This window comes from Anguilla rostrata, chromosome 19, assembly GCF_018555375.3.
Source record: "Anguilla rostrata isolate EN2019 chromosome 19, ASM1855537v3, whole genome shotgun sequence".
Lineage (NCBI taxonomy): Eukaryota > Metazoa > Chordata > Actinopteri > Anguilliformes > Anguillidae > Anguilla > Anguilla rostrata.
This window is the reverse complement of record NC_057951.1, coordinates 4,835,841-4,853,142: the sequence shown is the minus strand read 5'-3', so window position 1 is coordinate 4,853,142 and position 17,302 is coordinate 4,835,841. Positions and strand designations below refer to the sequence as shown.

Sequence of the window (17,302 nt, the reverse complement as noted above, 5' to 3'; positions counted from 1 at the left end):
TACAAGGTGGAGCTTTGAGGCATTTGGTTGGATCTGAGCAGATGAGACGTTTCTGTACACTTCAGAATTCGCCCTGCTGCTGCTGTTAGCTGTCACATCATCAATTAAGACAAGTCCCCTGGCAACCACATATGCCCAAGCCATAACACTCTCCCTCCACCGTGGTTCACAGGTAAGGGGGTGCTTTCTCTTTCAATTACTTTGGCACAGGTTAACTCTAACCTGGTCCTTCCATTCTTGAGGCTTACTAGTGGTTTGGATTTCGTGGTGAACCCTCTGAGGTTGTGCTGGTCTAGCCTTTGACACATCTACGCCTACATCCTGGAGAACGTACTTGATCTGTTCCATAGTTGAAATTGGGGTTTTTTCTTCACAATTGAAAGTATTCTTTGGTCATCCACTACAGTGGTCTTTCGTGGTCTACAAAGTAGTTTGCTATTGCTGAGCTCACCAGTGTGTTCTTGGTTCTTAACAATATGCCAAACAGTCGATTTTGGCTATGCCTCTGACCGATATATTCTAAATTTTCAGCTTCATGATGGCCGGCTTTAACCAGCTTTACTGGCATTGGAACTTATTTGGTCTTGAGAGACAAACGCAATGGACTCCATATGCAAATACCACACCTAGAATCAACTGCACACCTTTCGTTAGCTTTCTTGTGCATGAACTAATAATCCAAAGCCAAAAAGCCGGCCATGAAACTGTTGAACAAGCAACTGTCCAATTTTCTTTGCTCGGCTAAAATGGGGAACTGTGTACAAAAAGGGCTGCATTTCCTACCCAGATTACCAGACAGGATTGTAAATGCCCTCAAATTACAGCTGACTGCCTGCACTTTAACCGTCATCGTTTGATTTCAAATAAAACGAAGTGGAGTACAAAGCAAAAAATACAAAAAAATAAAAAAATGTGTCACTGTCCAAATACTTACGGACTGCCCTGTATTATTATTATTCCGGTATGTACCGCCCACGGCGTGAAGAACAAGCACACAGTGAGCCATCTGACTCCTCTGGATGGGTAAAGAACAGCAGATTATGTCTGCAGGAGAGAGAGAGAGAGAGAGAGCGAGAGAGAGAGACTCCGTTCAGTAAACGCTCCCAGGACTTTTGCAGCGCATGCGAGGTGGTCGACACAGAAGTTTCTTAAGAAACCTTCGCTAAAAAAATAAATAAAAATACTACCTTAATGTCGGAACTGCTGGATCCGTGCACACCGATGATATGGTTACCTTTATTACGGTAGGGTATCTTCCAGTATATTTGCATATAGTGATTTTCTGCGCAATGCGTATGTGTTTGTGGGAATCTGAAGCGTATAACTTGTGAATGACAGGAGCCATCGTAGTTATTCCTTCCTTATTTTAAATTGCACATTGACATTTAATAGGCGCCACTGAACTAGCATGGATAGCACCACTTCTGGATTAACTGCTGTTTTCCCAAAATGGAATTTGTGGTAGACGGGCTATATTTGAGAGGTAGGTGTGATACTTTTAAGAAAACTATTTTTGACGTCAACTTGGCTGATCTGCGTTCCAGCCCTGTAATTCTCTTTTTACGCCGCGCGCCGTACGAGACGCGTCGGTGTAAATCTAGATGGAATGCAAAGCTCTGCGCGGCGCGAGCTGCCCCGGGGTGAAGTTAAAACCAGTACAGACGCCGTTCCCCCCTTTAACCGAGAATGCTCACCCACAGGTGGGAAAAGTCTACCGCCAGACCTAGTTCCTCAAACCTCCCAACAGTTTTTTTGAGAGGATTTAATATAATTTCATTACGGATATTGTGTGCCAAAATGTTTTTTTTTTTTTTGTTTTTTTGCGACGTCCCTTCAGTTAAGGTTCTGGGGGTTATCAGAACACGGACTTTGTGCAATAAATAGAACTGTTCTCAGGGAAGACTATGCGGCATTATTAAAACATAAAAGTATTCATATGGCAAAGTAAAGTTGATTGCACGGAATTTATTGCTTTTTTTTTAAAGCTATAAAAGCTACTTCATTTTCTCTAATTGAACAGACAATAAAGTTTAATGTGCGTATTTAACTCATTTCCCATACAAAGTAAAATGAATAGAAAATATTTATTGACCATTTAAGAAGCTGGCTGCGTTTCCATCCGAAGAAATGTAGCTACGTTACAAACGCACAGGATACAGCAGGCGGTCTGATGCGCCTGTGAGATCTTTTTTACGATGAATGTACATCGGCGCGGCATGACGCTTTTCCTAAAGATTTAATGCACCTGCACTTAAATGATCTGCACCTGTTTGTTCTTCTGCAACTGTTCATTTTTTTCCAACCCATTTCTCAAAACGTCCCGTCCCTTGGCAAGGGCTGGGGAGTTTTGTGCTGACTTACTTTTCAGTGAAAGACACGTGAAATAGTGTATTCGATAGGTTCTGCAGGTCAGGGAATACAAATTTTGATCAGCGTTTACCAAGCCTCAACCAGTTTTTTGAAAATATGGTATTTGTGCGAAGTGTATTTACGCACGCATGCAAGTACTACGTTTGTAACTGTAATGAAAACGTAGGGGGATACAGATGCGTAGTTAATTTCTGAAATCACACTCAATTTTTCGTTCCAACATCAAAGCCAGCTGGGCAAACTACGTTTGGAATTACTCAGAACTAGGCTATTGTTTTTTTCAAAACAAATACAAAACAAATATCAAAAGTCCGACGCAAATGATAATCACATTTAGACCAATAGCATTCCGTAAAACAACCTGTCTCACTATCTTCCACGTGAAGCTGGAAGAAGCAGCAGGGCTTTTAACTGCCCCTAAAGTCCAGAGGAGGGAGTCGTCAAAGTCAGTTAGAGCACGCGCGCACTTCGTGACCCTTTATTCACTTTAATATTTCCCATTAAAACCAAGATGAATATATTGCGTATGGTGGGCTCCTGAAACAGATTATAATCCCTTCCAGTTTATCAGTGCGAGAGTGTCGGTAATTTACAGGGTTATTATTTCTAGGAGGGTATGCATGTTTATATTTCTTCGGATATCACATCACCATATGTGCATTGCATTGACATCAATAAATCCTTGTTTTTGTATGGTGAAATTTAAAGACGAACTGCCACGCGGTGCTTTACGGTCAGCCTGTGACCATGGTAGTTCTAAGGCAGTAGTTCAAGAACACAGAGTGCAGACTCAAACCGGGTCCTGGGGACCTCTATGTATACAACCAAACTCTTGTTCAGTTAAGGTTGTTGAACACACGTGCTTAAGATCTTTCATTATTTTTTTCTTATATGTATTAACACAATGCAGGTTTGCCTCGTTAACATTTGCTTTGTGTTTGAGCTCTTAGTTCTCTTCAAAATGGTCAGTTTTAGAGACCAGCTGTCCATACTCTTAACAAGTAGGAGGCTATTAATTCACCTTAGTCTTCAATTTGATCAGTTAAAAATAATTTTTAAAAACTCTATGTAATAATTTTGCAATATAGCACAGTAAGCACAGTGTGAATATGGGACCCTGATGATGACAAAGTGTTGCGATTTACGTAAAGTGGCTTAAAAGGGTAAATAAGCCTCGAAAACCTGTAATTATGAAAAATAAAAAATGAACGGCTTGTTAAATTTCTAAAGTTTGGCAGTGCTGAAGCTAAAAGCTCTGCCACTGCTTTTAAGTTTAATTCTGGTCACCAGCAGAAATCTCCATCAGCCATGGTTACATAACAGACTGCAAAATGGTGCTTTGGCTTATTTATTTTAAAAATCAAAAGTTACCGTCACAATTAAGACTGATTATTTGATAACGCCAAAGTGAAGACGGTCTTGTGTTTCTGATTTGTGCAATGAAGTTTGAACCAGAAAGTCCAGGGCTTGTGTCCATAAAGCCATAGAAGTGCATAGAAGCGATCCTAAGATCAGGGGCCATACTCATAATAAACTGATGATCTGAGATCAGTTTTCCCTGGTCCACAGCCTAACCTTGTCCATTACGATCTCAAAGGCAGAGCTGATCCCAGAATTCTCTTTTAGTGCTTTATGTATGTGGGCCCAGGTGTCCTCTGTTCACATCCTAAACGTATTCATTACGAGCTAAAATGAGAAGCTGATCCTAGGTCAGCACTCCGCCCACGAGACCTCGCGTGAACGATGGCCTGGGTTTTTTTTTTTTGGCTGGACCGCAACAGCGAGGCCAGCCCTACGAACGCGAATGCCTGTGACTGACTGACTGAGTGACTGACTGAGTGAGCGATGAAGTCACACCATTGGTCGGCCGAGTTATGAAGTCACACCGCTGGTCAGCCAGATCGCGTGTGTTAGGTCCAGCCACACGCTAGGTGTGACTTCTAGGTGTAACCTGGTCTTGTTCACCTGTCCTGTGACGTGTGCGAGAGTGCAGCGCTATTCTCCCCACTCGTGCGGTACCCTTATTTGTGTCTGACCCTGGCATTCCTTAAAAAAAACACAGAAATAGGCCCATGGGAAGGTCCTGAGGGCGGTTTGCCGGTTTTACTGACGTGGACGCGGACATTCGACCGGGTTTTGGGGGCGAGCCGCGTCTCGGAGTCCGACCGCAGCGGTCGCCCCTTCTGCGCGTTCGAGAGGGGGCGACCCCCCCCCCTCCCCGACCGTGAACGCGAGCGGTTTGGAGCGCGGGCCGTGGCGGGAGACCGGCGGGACCGGGGTTCACATGGCTTGGTTTTTGGCAGCGGCGGACATTTTACACAGGGGCACGTTATTTATCGTACCCCTGAGAGGGGGGCAGAGACCGGACAGTGTAAACACGGTCTATGGGACCCGCGCACGTTATGGACTGGGAAACTTTTTAGTAGGTCGGTCTATTTTTAAAGTTACCACTTATATAATACTTCATAAAAAAAAAAATATATATATATATATATAGTGACAAAACTCACTGTAAAATTGTGTCCTTAAGTTCAAGACTGATTGCACTTCTTCGCGATGGTAATGCTACAATGATCGTAAGCGGTTTTGCTTTGCGTGTGACTGAGCGCCAGAAACATTTATAGAGGGACAAGCTGAAAGAGAGGGACAGAGAGATAGTTATAACAGAAAAAGAAAAAGACAGGAGCTACTGTAACTAGAACTGGCCAAAGTTAGTTGGTAATTAGTCTTAAGTACAATTGTCTTTATCTGTTATTTAAAAAATAAAAGGACACTATCATGAATCGGTTATAAAAAAACCAGTTTGTGTTAATGTGCCGCAGTGTTAATTTTTCAGTACTAAAAACCCCTTGGGACTGTGTGGGGAGAATGAATATATCCACGCTACTAAAATGGCAATTTCCCTGCGACAGACTGGAACCTGTTGACTTTCCTGTGTTGATTTTCCTCTGTTGACAGTCAAAGCCAGACTAGCTGTACCTCATGAATATTGAAACATAACCGGGAAAACGTTCAGAAAGCAACCCCGCGTTAAAAACGTTTCTTCACTACAGAGTGGGGTGCCTTTCAAGGTGACACTGTCTTCGTCTACGGAGTAGTCGTCCAATGGTTCGAAGGAGCGCGATACGTATTATCCATGCATCAGGGCCTTCTCGGTCAACAGATCTGAACCCTAACCCAACTGAGCGTTTACAGAAGGGCTGCCCAACCCTGCTGCTGGAGATCTACCATCCTGTAGGCTTTCATTCCAACCCTGATTTGGCACACCTGACTCTACTAATCAGCAGCTTGGCGAGATCTCTAGCTGTTGAGTGAGGTGTGTGCTTTGTTAGGGTTGGAGTGAAGACCTACAGGACGGTAGATCTCCAGGAACAGGGTTGGGCAGCCCTGCTCTAGCTGTCGAATGAGGTGTGTGTGCTCTGTTACGGTTGGAGTGAAAACCTAGGGGACGGTAGACCTCCAGGAACAGGGCGCCGGGCAGCCCTGGTTCACGGCGCATTTTGGAACGAGGCCCGAGGCGGCGCTTTCCGCTTTCCGTCGGCCGGGCGCGAGCTGAACGACTAAACGCCTGAGGAGAGAGCGCGACACCGCGTTCCTCCCGCAGAGTAACACGTGTCGGTGTTGTGCGCGCCTCAGAACACGCGCGCGCCGCCGCGAAGCCTAGCGCGCTCGAACTAGCGAGCGCTGAACCCCGCCGCGGTCAGCTAGCATTGAACGACAGCGCCGTAGCGCCGCGTTCACCACGTTGCTTTTTTTTAACCAACTGCCAGACCGTGACTTTACAACCGCGGCGTAAATAATTCCCGATGAGACTCGGACGCTTTTCAACGGGGAAGGTTTTTTTTTTTTTTTTAAAGACCCTCACAAACTTCGCTTCGAGACCCGTCGAACGGTCCCGGGTAACAGATTTTTTTTTCGCGACGTAAAAATAAAACCGCAAAACTGTGCCCCTGCGACGCGCCTCCCGTGGGACAGCCCTAGTGAAAGTTTTTTTTCCGGCTCGAAGTACAGACGGAACTCAGAGTTATTAGAGGCTGTTCCATGAGAAAACAAAGTGCGGGGGGATGTGGGGGGGGGGGTTAGATTTTTGTTTGGAAACTGCCGTTGAGACTGACTAAATAAATCAGCCCGGTAAACCTGAATTTGAAAGTCGACTGCGGCGAAGAAACCGGCACTTTCCAGAGGAACCGCGGTAACGCCGACGTTCCCAGGTGAAACGACGCAGCCTGACAAACGGAAACGCTTTTTTCGTTTCCGCTTCGCGGCAGGTGGACCCGCCGTCGCGCGAGCGCCGTTTCTGGCGGGGATTACACGGTCGGGGTAGGCGGGATTTAAAGCCCTTGTGGCACGCAACCTCGACTGCGGCGCGGAGTTGACCGACTTCGTCCGCCTCTCGCCCCGAATGCCGTTCACCTCGCCACGTTAAACGCACCTTTTTTAAGTCCCTGCTAAATTGTAATTAAACTGTAAACTGGGGGCAAGGTTGCAGAGCGATCCTTCACTGGATTACCGCAGAGTCAGTGAGGCCCCTTTGGTTGCTTGTAGCGGGATTTATATCCGGGGCTCTGCCAAGACAGGCAGAGTCCCAGGCTGGGATTTCCGCTTGTTTACACACCCGGTGATGTGCTTATCGCACGCCGAAGCGCGGCTCGCTTCGGCCGCCGTGGCCCAGGACGGGACGGCTCGGCCCCGCCCGTGTCGAGCGCAGTACCGCCGCAGCGCGGACACGCGGGCCCCGGGGCGGAATCCCAGGAATGCGCCGCTCGAGGAAAAAGGGGGGAGGAGCCGGTTTAGTGAGAGCGTGGGAGCGCACGGTGCCGGTGCGCCGGTGTTTCAGTGGGCGGAGTCGAGCGGGAGGAGTCTAGCAGGGGAGTGGAGTGGGCGGAGTTCAGCCAGGAAGTGGGCGGAGTCGAGCACGGAAGCGGGCGGAGTTGAGTGGGGGGGAGGGGGGAGTGGGCGGATGGACACAAGAGGAGCGCGTGGGTTTTGTCAGGAGCGGGACCGGCACGTCGGTCCCACTTAATCTTCAGGCTACGCAAACAGCTGAGTTCACTAGCGCTTGCGCCGATTGGAGGAGAGGCACGTCTCTCACGTATGACAGCTGATAACCTGCTGGCTTCTGCTGTCTCATTGGGAGGAACTAAAGAGGCGGTAACCCCGGCGACTCAGAGCCCTTCCCGTTTTTAAGGCCGTCAGCTGGTAATCGATTTTGAAGCCCGATCTGATCCAGACGCGAGCGGTATTTCACCCCCCCCCCCTCGCATCTCGCGGCTCCGAAACCGAATGCGGCCGCCCCGCGCGGAACCCCGCAGCCCTCCAGCTGTTTCCCCCCCCCTTTTCACAGCTGGATCGACCGAGGCGCTGAAATTCTCCCTCGCAGATGGTAACACTAGCCCCCTCTCCCCAGCGTTTAGCTAGCAGCTGTGACATCAAACCCATGTGTCCTCTTGGACGCGGTGGGCGAAGTGGTGCTCCGCACATATTTTATGGGTGACAGGCCTCTCCTCTGCAGGCCTCTTGCAGAACAGGCTGCGGATCTCCGTTTGCTGTCCTGCGTGTTCCATGTGGAGCTGGCTAAATTTCTCTCGTGTTCCTAAATGTTGCACCCTAAATTTCTCTCTTGCGTTCCTAAATGTTGCACCCTAAATTTCTCTCTTGTATTTCTGTGTGTGACGGACTAAATTTCTCTTGTGTTCCGATGTGTTGCACCTTAAATTTCTCCCTTGCGCTCTTGTGTTTGGCAGAATAAATTTCTCTTTTGTATTTCTATGTGTGGCAGACTAATTTTCTCTCATGTATTTCTATACTATATATATATATTATATATATATGTATTCTATAAATACTAAGTAGTATGTACTAAATAGTATATACTAAATTGTATGTACGTATTAGTATGTGCTAAATAGAATATACTAACTAGTACTAGCCCTGTCCATTTAACAGTAGTGCTACTTGGAGCTGGAGATACACTTGACTTGCATGCGGATAAAGTATTCAGTGTCACTGCGCCGCAGGGAAATATGCTCTACCACAGAGGCTTCGATAAAATGTCCGCAGACCGGGCCTCGCGTGTCTCTCCGCTAGCCGACCGCGGCGCGGCGCTAAATCCGCCGCCGCCGCCCCCGAGGCTCGACACCGAACACACAAAGCGCCCCCACTGTGAAGAAAATAAAACCGAACGCCTGCGGGAGCGGCTGAGAGAGGGGCGGCCCGGGGAGGAGGCCCGCTAACGTCACAAGACCCGCTTGCGTAAAAAAAAACAAACAAACAGAAGCGCCTCTCCGGCTAGTTAGCCGCGACGAACATCGCCGCGTTTGTCGAGAAAATGCTCACGGCGTGAAAAAAAATAGCCCCTCGACGTTGCTCTTTCGTAGATATATTTTTTTAATCGCCCTCTGGGGTTACGGGGTGAAGCGAGGAGCGTTCGGAAAAGTCGCGCCCTTGTCGCTTTGAAGAAGGCGGGCCGTTCGATTAGGAGCCGCTGAGTCCTCCGGGCACTGCCCACCCCGGCGGAGGGGTGTGGTGAGGACGGGGGGAAAGCGGGTCCCGGAGCGTTCGGGGGGGGGGGAACAGTCGCGCTCTGACGCCGGGGGTCGAAGCGGCCACACCCCCCTCGCCCATGTGACGGCGTAAGCTAGTTCTGCATGGCGGGAATGAGGCGCGGGGGGCGGGTGGCACCTCCGTACGGAACCGAGCGGGCCCCTGCTGCGCTAACCCGGTGGCGGAGTGGGGGCAAAGGGGCGCGATCGGGCCACCGGGCGAAGCCTTCGTGCCCCCCTGGCGTCCTGTCCTGAAGTTCGCGGCTGCTCCTTCCGCTAATGTGACGGGGCGACGGGGGCGAAGCGTCAGGGGCCGCCCGGGGATAGATACGCGGGAGCCGGTCGGCCGCGGGTCAGCTGACCGAGGTAATCGCCCAGCCTGCGGTTTCTCCCGTTTTAAGTCCTTAAAACCCGTCTGTGGCCTCCTGGAGACCTGTGCGTGAGAATTCACCGATCGAGCGACAGTGTGTGTGTGTGCGTGTGCGTGTGTGTGTGTGTGTGACCCCGTCCTCCGGCTCGGCCGAGCAGATGGCGGGTCGTCTCCCTGTGACATCGTTTAAAAACTTCATCCCTGACGACGGGACCCCCGGCATATGTTCTGTTTAAATCACCATTACACAATTACAGTGCCTAAGCCCCCTCCCCCCCCCCCACCAGTGAAGCCCCCCCACGGTCGCACAGTCCACAGCTGCCACCTATGAGAGTAAAGCATGTCGCGGTAATTATGAAATGCCCCATTACAGCTACACCCGTAGATCCTAAGATTAATCTAAATAACTGTTTGCAGACAATTCATCACCTCTTCAGACTTCAGGTGCGCAGAAAGTATGCAGAAGTGTTACCCCCTGAAAGTGGCGCCTCCTCTCTCTGTCTCTCTCTCCTGTTTTACTCCTCTCCCTTTCTCTTATCTCTCTCCCTTTACACGCTCCCTTTCTCTCTCCCGTTATATTCTCTCTCCCTTTCTCTTGTACATCTCTCCTTTTACACTCTCCCTTTCTCTCTCTCCATTTAATCTCTCTCCCCTTTTCCTCTTTCTCCCTCTCTCTTAACCTCACCAGCTATATTAAACAGATTGCATGTTTGCCGGCTCCAGTCTTTGTCTAAAAAAAGCTGAACCAAACGTTTGTTTGCTCTTTTGCTGTTTTTTTGTATCCTTAATAAGCTTTGCACATGTATTATAAATCTACTTCATTTAGTAGTCTGTAGAGTGGTCTGTCAAGAGTGGGTCTGTAGAGTAGTCTGTAGAGAGTGGGTCTGTAGGGAGTGAGTCTGTACAGATGAGTCTGTAGAGAGTGGGTCTGTAGAGTAGTCTGTAGAGAGCAGGTCTGTAGAGCATGAGTCTGTACAGTGGTATGTGAAGAGCAGGTCTGTAGAGAGTGGGTCTGTCAGGTGTGTCTGCAGTACAGTGTCTGTAGTGGTGGCAGTGAGTCTGAAACACTGGCTCTGTGCTGTTAACTGGGCCCGTTGACGCTGCATAATGTCTCACCAGCAGTGTTGTTATTACCGCAGTGTTAGCATCACTTAATAAATCGTTCCTTTGCTACTCTGAAAGTCTATAAACGTCGCAGCTCCCTGACTAAATGGTGTTTTATTGGCCGGGCTTCAGCAACAACAGCACTTAATCTGAACGCAGCGTCCAGCTCTCATGAGGTCATACAGCTGCTCTGTTGCCATTTCTCCCTGTTTCGCCGATGAGTTATTAGCTTCTGCAAGCTTACGCTTTTGTACTTAAGTGTTTATTTCATTTGATCCGAAACCTCTTAACGGGCTTGTCCGTGCAAGCACGAGCGAATGAGCAAATATCGGTCGATTCTAAAAACGTTAGCGTCGTTAGCCTCTAACGGTGCTCACTTCCTGTTTGTAAAACGTGACCGCGGCTCGGGCCTGAACCTGGTCTGTGTCTCTGCTCAGGTGCTACAGGTGAACCTTGTGATGTCCGCGCTGCTGTACCTGATGTTCCTGGCGTACCTGCTGGGGTTCCAGGCCCGGCCCTCGGACCGGCGCCCGCCCGCCCAGGACCCCGTCGGCGCCCTCATCATCCAGCTCCTGCAGGAGGGCCTCTCCCGCGAGCGGCAGCGCGGCGGCGGGGGGGCGGCGGAGCCTCCCGACGGGGAGACGGGGCCGTCCGAGAGGGAGGCGCCCGGCCCGCACGAGCACGAGGCGTGGGAGGACTACCCGGAGGCCGCCGCCGCTGATGCCCCCCTCCTCCTCCGGCGGGCCGCCCCGGACGTGGGCGCCGACCTGCTGCGGCAGAGCAAGCGCTACAGCTCGCCGCGGGTGCTGCTGAGCGACCGGCCGCCGCTGGAGCCGCCGCCGCTCTACCTGAGGGACGAGCACGCCGGCGGGGGCGGGGCCAACGGGACGCGGCGCCGCCGCCACGCCCAGCACCGCAGCTACCGCGGCGAGTACTCGGTCTGCGACAGCGAGAGCAAGTGGGTGACGGACAGGACGGCGGCGGTGGACATCCGCGGGCGGCCCGTGACCGTGCTGGGCTCCGTCAGGGCCGGCGGCCTGGAGGTCAAGCAGTACTTCTACGAGACCAACTGCCGCAGCGCCCGGCCCGCCCGCAGCGGCTGCCGCGGCATCGACGACAAGCACTGGAGCTCGCAGTGCAAGACGGCGCAGACGTACGTGCGGGCGCTCACCGCCGAGCGCAGCTCGGTGGGCTGGCGCTGGATCCGCATCGACACCTCCTGCGTCTGCGCGCTGTCGCGCAAGAAGCGCCGGACGTGAGCGGCGCTCCCGCTTTAAAAAAAGAGAGAGAGAGAGAGAGCGTGTTTTTTTTTTTTTTTTTATCAGTCAGGGAGGGTCCCCCGGCTAAGTGTGTGTATCTGAGGGAGAGGTCCCTTTTTGAGTCTGGATGTATGTAATGGAGGGTCCCTCCTAGTGTGTATGTTGAAGGGAGGGTCCTCACTAAGTGTGTGTATGTGTGAGAGAGAGGTCCCTCTTTGAGTCTGGATGTATGTAATGGAGGGTCCCTCCTAGTGTGTATGTTGAAGGAGGGTCCTCACTAAGCGTGTGTATCTGAGGGAGAGGGCCCTCTTTGAGTCTGGATGTATGTAATGGAGGGTCCCTCCTAGTGTGTATGTTGAAGGGAGGGTCCCCGCTAAGTGTGTGTATGTGTGAGAGAGAGACCCGCTACGTGTGTGTGTGTGTGTGTGTGTGTGAGAAAGAAGGTCCCTCTAAGTTTGTGTGTGAGAGAGGGACGTTCTTTTAAGTGTGCGGATGAGAGAGGGACCCGCTAAGCACGTGTGTGAGGACAGGGTCCCTCTGAGCCTGTATATGAAGGAGAGTACCTCCGTCTGAGTACATGTGAGGAACTCGACAGTGTGTATTCAACAGGGTTCTCAAAGGGATGTTTCACTTTGGTACGTCGCTAGTAAGTTTGTGGAGCTTAGCCCACCGTATGTGCGTAGCGTAAAATGCTAGCAACATCAGCTGTCCCAACCATTAATGCCATCGCTGTTCCTCCTGGTTTGTCAGGCTCCAAATTCACGCCCATTCATTTACGGGGACTGGCCTTAAAACGAATGGTTTTACAGCGCAAACGAACTATGGAGGATAATACATCGATGAATAGAGAGTACCGATGTCAAAGGGTCTCTTTTTTTTGAGCTGATAAGCTGTTTCCAGGTATAGGCTAGCTATAAATAGAGGAGCTGTTTTCATTGGCCGCTGCGTAGAAATGCAGCAAGCCGTAGTCTGATCACTGTAAAGACCCGCTCGGTAATGTTGGCGGATTACGATTAAGGTCGTGTGCTTCTCACGGAAAAGTCGCAGAGAAGTCATGGCAAAGTTGTATTGACAAAGGTTTTCTTAAAACTGCGATTACAAAATCTCAGAGTTTCAAGAAAACTTTTCAGTAAATTAATCCTGCGCATGCTGTTTAGCCATTAATTTAAGAGAACGTTGTTAGACATAGCATGCTCAAATTGCATTATGCAAATAAAACATGATTACTGTGGGTCTGTTTGAATTTTTTTCAAGTTAGTTTTGGTACAACGTGCTGCACATTGCTAGGTTTGGTCTTTGATTTTTGACCAGACATCATTTGCAAAAAACTTTTTGTTTGTGCTTTAAAAGTATTCGTTTCGGCAAGGCCCTGAAAATGAACGGGAGTGAATTGGGAGTTGGAGAGAGAGGAGGAATGGCAATGCCGTAAAGAGCCAATAGGGACAGCTGATGTTGCTAGCATTCACGCTACGCAAATATAATGGGGTAAGCTCCACAAACTTACTTGAGTTATACCAAAGTGAAATATCCCTTTACATGTGCATGTAACGGTGAGACCTAAGTGGGTATGTGAGAGGGTCCATAAGTGTGTGCGTGTGTGTGTGTGTGTGTGAGGGAGAGACTCTCTACTGTAAGCATGTATGTAAGGAAGAGAACCTCTAAGTGTGTATGTGTGGAAGGTTCCTATAAGTGTGTGTGTGTGTGTGTGTATGTGACAGGGTTCTTACATTCTTACAAGTGTATGTGCATGCATGGGAGGGTCCCTATAAGTGTGTATGTGACAGGGTTCTTCAGTGTGTGTGTGTGAGGGAGAGCCACAAATATAAATTATTTAAATTATATGAACAGCATGTAGTGCATAACTTTATATAAATATATAATGTGTAAATGTGTGTGTTATTTATTCAAATCGAAAAAAAACCTGAAAGTGCATAATCTTGTGGAAGACGTCGGAGCGGTCGCGGTGGGGACAATGTGCCTTTTGCCGGAGTCTTGGGATGGCATTCAGCAAGCTTTGCGTCCCTCACGCCCAGGCTCTGGACCACTGGCCCTACGGCGGAGAGAGAGAGGGAGAGAGAGAGAGAGAGAGAGTTCAGCCGGACTCGCCCGCCCCCTCGCTCGCCCCCTCTCGTCTCCATTCACGCTAATGACATTAATGCAGCGCTACTGTAGCTTTCCGTATACAGAAAGAGAGAGGGAAAGAGAGAGAGAGAGAGAGAGAATGTGAGTGACGGTCTTTGAATGTGTTTAAGGAGGGAAGGGGGGGATTGATGAAAGGCGTCGTGAGAGAGAGCTCCTGCCCATGTTCCTGATCGCAACTTTTCTCCGTCAGTGAGGAAAGCTTGTCGGGAACGTTGTCTGATCCAAACTGGAGTGCAGGAGGCTAGACGTGGCTGCCCTTAGCAACACAGGCTAGTCAAACATGCTAAACCGGACATATGGACAGCTTGGTGCGAATGACCACCCGCGTTTCATCAAGCGAAATCAGCCGACACTACTGAACCCGACATCTCCCGTCTGCTAATTTCACACATGAAAAAATACGTTTTTTTCACGTATGAACCAGAAACGAGCGCATCGCACTGCAGTCTAAAAGTAGAAAAATAACAACCAAAATAACTCGAGGACCATTATATGCAAATATACACGTTCAGCGAGCGTGAGCAGGCAAGTTTCAGGTTGAAGGCAGGTAAAGCGATTGGATTTCGGAATGGGGAAAAGGGGTGGAGGCTTGGAGGGAATTTCTGGAATGTTCCATTGAACCTTTTCATGCTTTAAAAAAAGCCAGCACTCCGAAGGACCAGCTGAGGTTCAGTGCCAGGTCAGCTGCCGGCAAACCAGCGTGGATTACAAGCCTTACTTATTTTTTATGAAACCATAATCTGTGTTTGTTATTGCAACATTCGCATATATATAGATTGGGCACAGACCAATGAAAAGGTGCAGCCCATTCACCTGTGATGGTTAATGTGGTCATCTGCCGGGTTGCTATGGGAACCGTGCACTGTGCCTTCAGACTGTGAGTGGTATATCGGCATTACCAACTGCACTGTGCTCGTGAGAGAGTAGGCGGCGTAACACCATTATGTAATGGGCCCTGAGCTCTTAGCATGAGGGCTAACGGCAGTACAAAACGTGCACTGCGCTCTTAAGAGAGCAGGTGGTATAACGGCATTGCTAAACGTGCAGTGTGCTCTTAGCATGAGGGCTAACGGCATTGCTAAACGTGCAGCGTGCTCTTAGCATGAGGGCTAACGGCATTGCTAAATGTGCAGTGTGCTCTTAGCATGAGGGCTAACGGCATTGCTAAACGTGCAGCGTGCTCTTAGCATGGGGGCTAACGGCATTGCTAAACGTGCAGCGTGCTCTTAGCATGAGGGCTAACGGCATTGCTAAATGTGCAGTGTGCTCTTAGCATGAGGGCTAACGGCATCGCTAAACGTGCAGCGTACTCTTAGCATGATGGCTATCGGCAGTGCTAAACGTGCAGCGCGCTCTTAGCATGAGGGCTAACGACATCGCTAAACGTGCAGCGCGCTCTTAGCATGAGGGCTAGCGGCATCGCTAAATGTGCAGCGTGCTCTCACACAGCGGTAGGCGTAAGGCGTGCAGCTAGCTCGCTGTAAAGCGGCTTGCATGGGCGTAATCTCTTCGGTAAGCGGGCTTTGCGGGCTACCCATGCAGCGGTGGATATATAAACGGTGGGGGGCTACGGCGTGCTGGAGCGAGGTTTAAATAGCCGCGCCGTCCGCCCGCGCCGCGCTCAGGTTGGGGCGAAACGCAGAAAGCGAGATTCGGGGCGCTGTTCCGCACGGGAAAGTGGGTTTTCCGGAAGCTCTCAGTAAATAGCCGCGCCGTGCGCGGTCGGACGCGAGGTTTGAACCAACGGTCTTTCTCCAGCGGTCACCCGACAAACCTGCGGTCTGACCCGGGTCGGTCTGCGGTACTTTCTCAAGCCCTCTTAAAGCTTGACCACAGATGGCGCACGCTCAGCCTGCTTAGGCCTCAGATGCACACTTGTACACTGCAGACGTACATCTACAGCGATTCCCTTAATTTGGAGTATCTAACAAAACATTCATTTAAAAGCTCCGTTGTAGAAAATTAGCGTAAATTTGGGATACAACTCTGGCAACCACAGAGAGGCTGGATTAAAAAGTGATTCTGGCTTCCCACAGGGATTCCTGTAATTGCCAATAAAGCCGTGCGATACAGCCAACCAATCAGATGCATTATATAACCAACCAATCATATACACGATACAACCTGCCAGTCAGATGCGCGATACCGCTGATCAAAAAGATGCACGACGCAACCAACCAATAGCATGCGACGATACAACCAACCAATCAGGAGGCAGGATAAAACCAACCAATCAGACGCACGATGCAACCAACCAATCAGATTCTGGCCTCGCTCATCACTCAGCAGCTCTGTCCTCCAGAGAAACGTATCCTCGCTCTGACGGGGCTCCGCCTTCTGGGACTCTGGACGTGCAAACACGGCATCGCGGGCAGAGGCGCTCTCTCAGTTACCGCCGCGCGAGCGTCAACATCCTGGGCGCCCCGGGTTGCCGGGTTACCCCCTCTCTCTCTCTCTCTCTCTCGCCCGCGGCTCGGTCGTTCGCCCCCGAGGACCTGTGCGGCCGTGTGTCCCGGCGCGCGTGATTCCGGTTTTCAAAAAAAAAGAACAGACTGTGCCAAAAAAAAAAGTAAATAAAGAGTTGAGTAAAGGCGGCGATCGGATCAGCGGAAGCAGTGTACTTTAGCAGGAAGATGGAAATGTGAAAGTGACTGTGAAGGGGGGTTTTTGCACTGAATGGATAATGGAGAGGAAACAGAACTGCTGTGTGTGTGTAGGGGTTGTGTGCTGTATACCACACGCAAGAGTGACTCCCTCCTTCCCCTGCCGGGGCGGGGCGTGCGGTCTGTGTGTGAAACGTGCAAATAAAAAATATTATGTTTTCTAGACCCGCTGACTGTTTTTTCTTCCTGTCGGCCCATTTTGGGTTTGTTTGAATTCAGGGGGAAAATAAGCGATGCCTGAGAATCAATAGCGCAGAGTTGTTTTTACCCAGCTATCTGAACGAGCCAGGTTAAAACGCGAATGTCACTGTGGGCCAGGAAGCGTGTCGAAAGCTTGGAGGAGGGGGAAGGAAGGCGGACGAAAGGGGGGCGCTTCAGTCGAAGGAGGACTGCGTTTCGGAGGTTTGCGTGGACACCCGGGTGCTTTTTTTTGCGGGGCGTGGGGGGGTGGGGGGTGGGGCGGGGGGGGGTGGCTCTTTCCGCGACCCGGAAACAGCTGCGGGCCGACGGCACATTAGGGGCGTAAGCCTCTTCCAGGACGGTCCCAGTTAAGCTCCAAATCCCATTTGCCCCCTCCCCCCCATCCCCCCCATCCCCCACCCCTCACCAATGGAAAGGTCTACTGCCCACAGAGCCGGTCAAAGTCGCTACGAACCTGAAGCCTGCGGTACGGACTGCACGGGGCTCGCCTCTTCCTGTACACGCGGTGAATAAGTTAGCATGCCCAGCGGTCTTCACCTTATTGGACCAGACCCTCATCTGCGCTGGCGATTAGACCCGCGGGCCCACACGCGTCGATTAAAGCTGTTGTTTTTTTAAACTGTTCCCCCCGTCGGCAGGTCAGACTTAAAG

General features: G+C 50.4%; 1 protein-coding gene across 1 annotated transcript; it reads left to right on the top strand.

The window, feature by feature from the left end:
• Positions 1 to 1,027: 1,027 nt before the first annotated feature.
• LOC135245868 (neurotrophin-3-like) lies at positions 1,028 to 14,248 on the top strand. Its single transcript, XM_064319221.1, has 2 exons — positions 1,028 to 1,244; positions 10,824 to 14,248. The coding sequence occupies exons 1-2, from the start codon at positions 1,227 to 1,229 to the stop codon at positions 11,643 to 11,645; spliced, it is 840 nt and encodes a 279-aa protein (XP_064175291.1). The 5' UTR covers positions 1,028 to 1,226; the 3' UTR covers positions 11,646 to 14,248.
• The last annotated feature ends 3,054 nt before the right edge of the window (positions 14,249 to 17,302 follow it).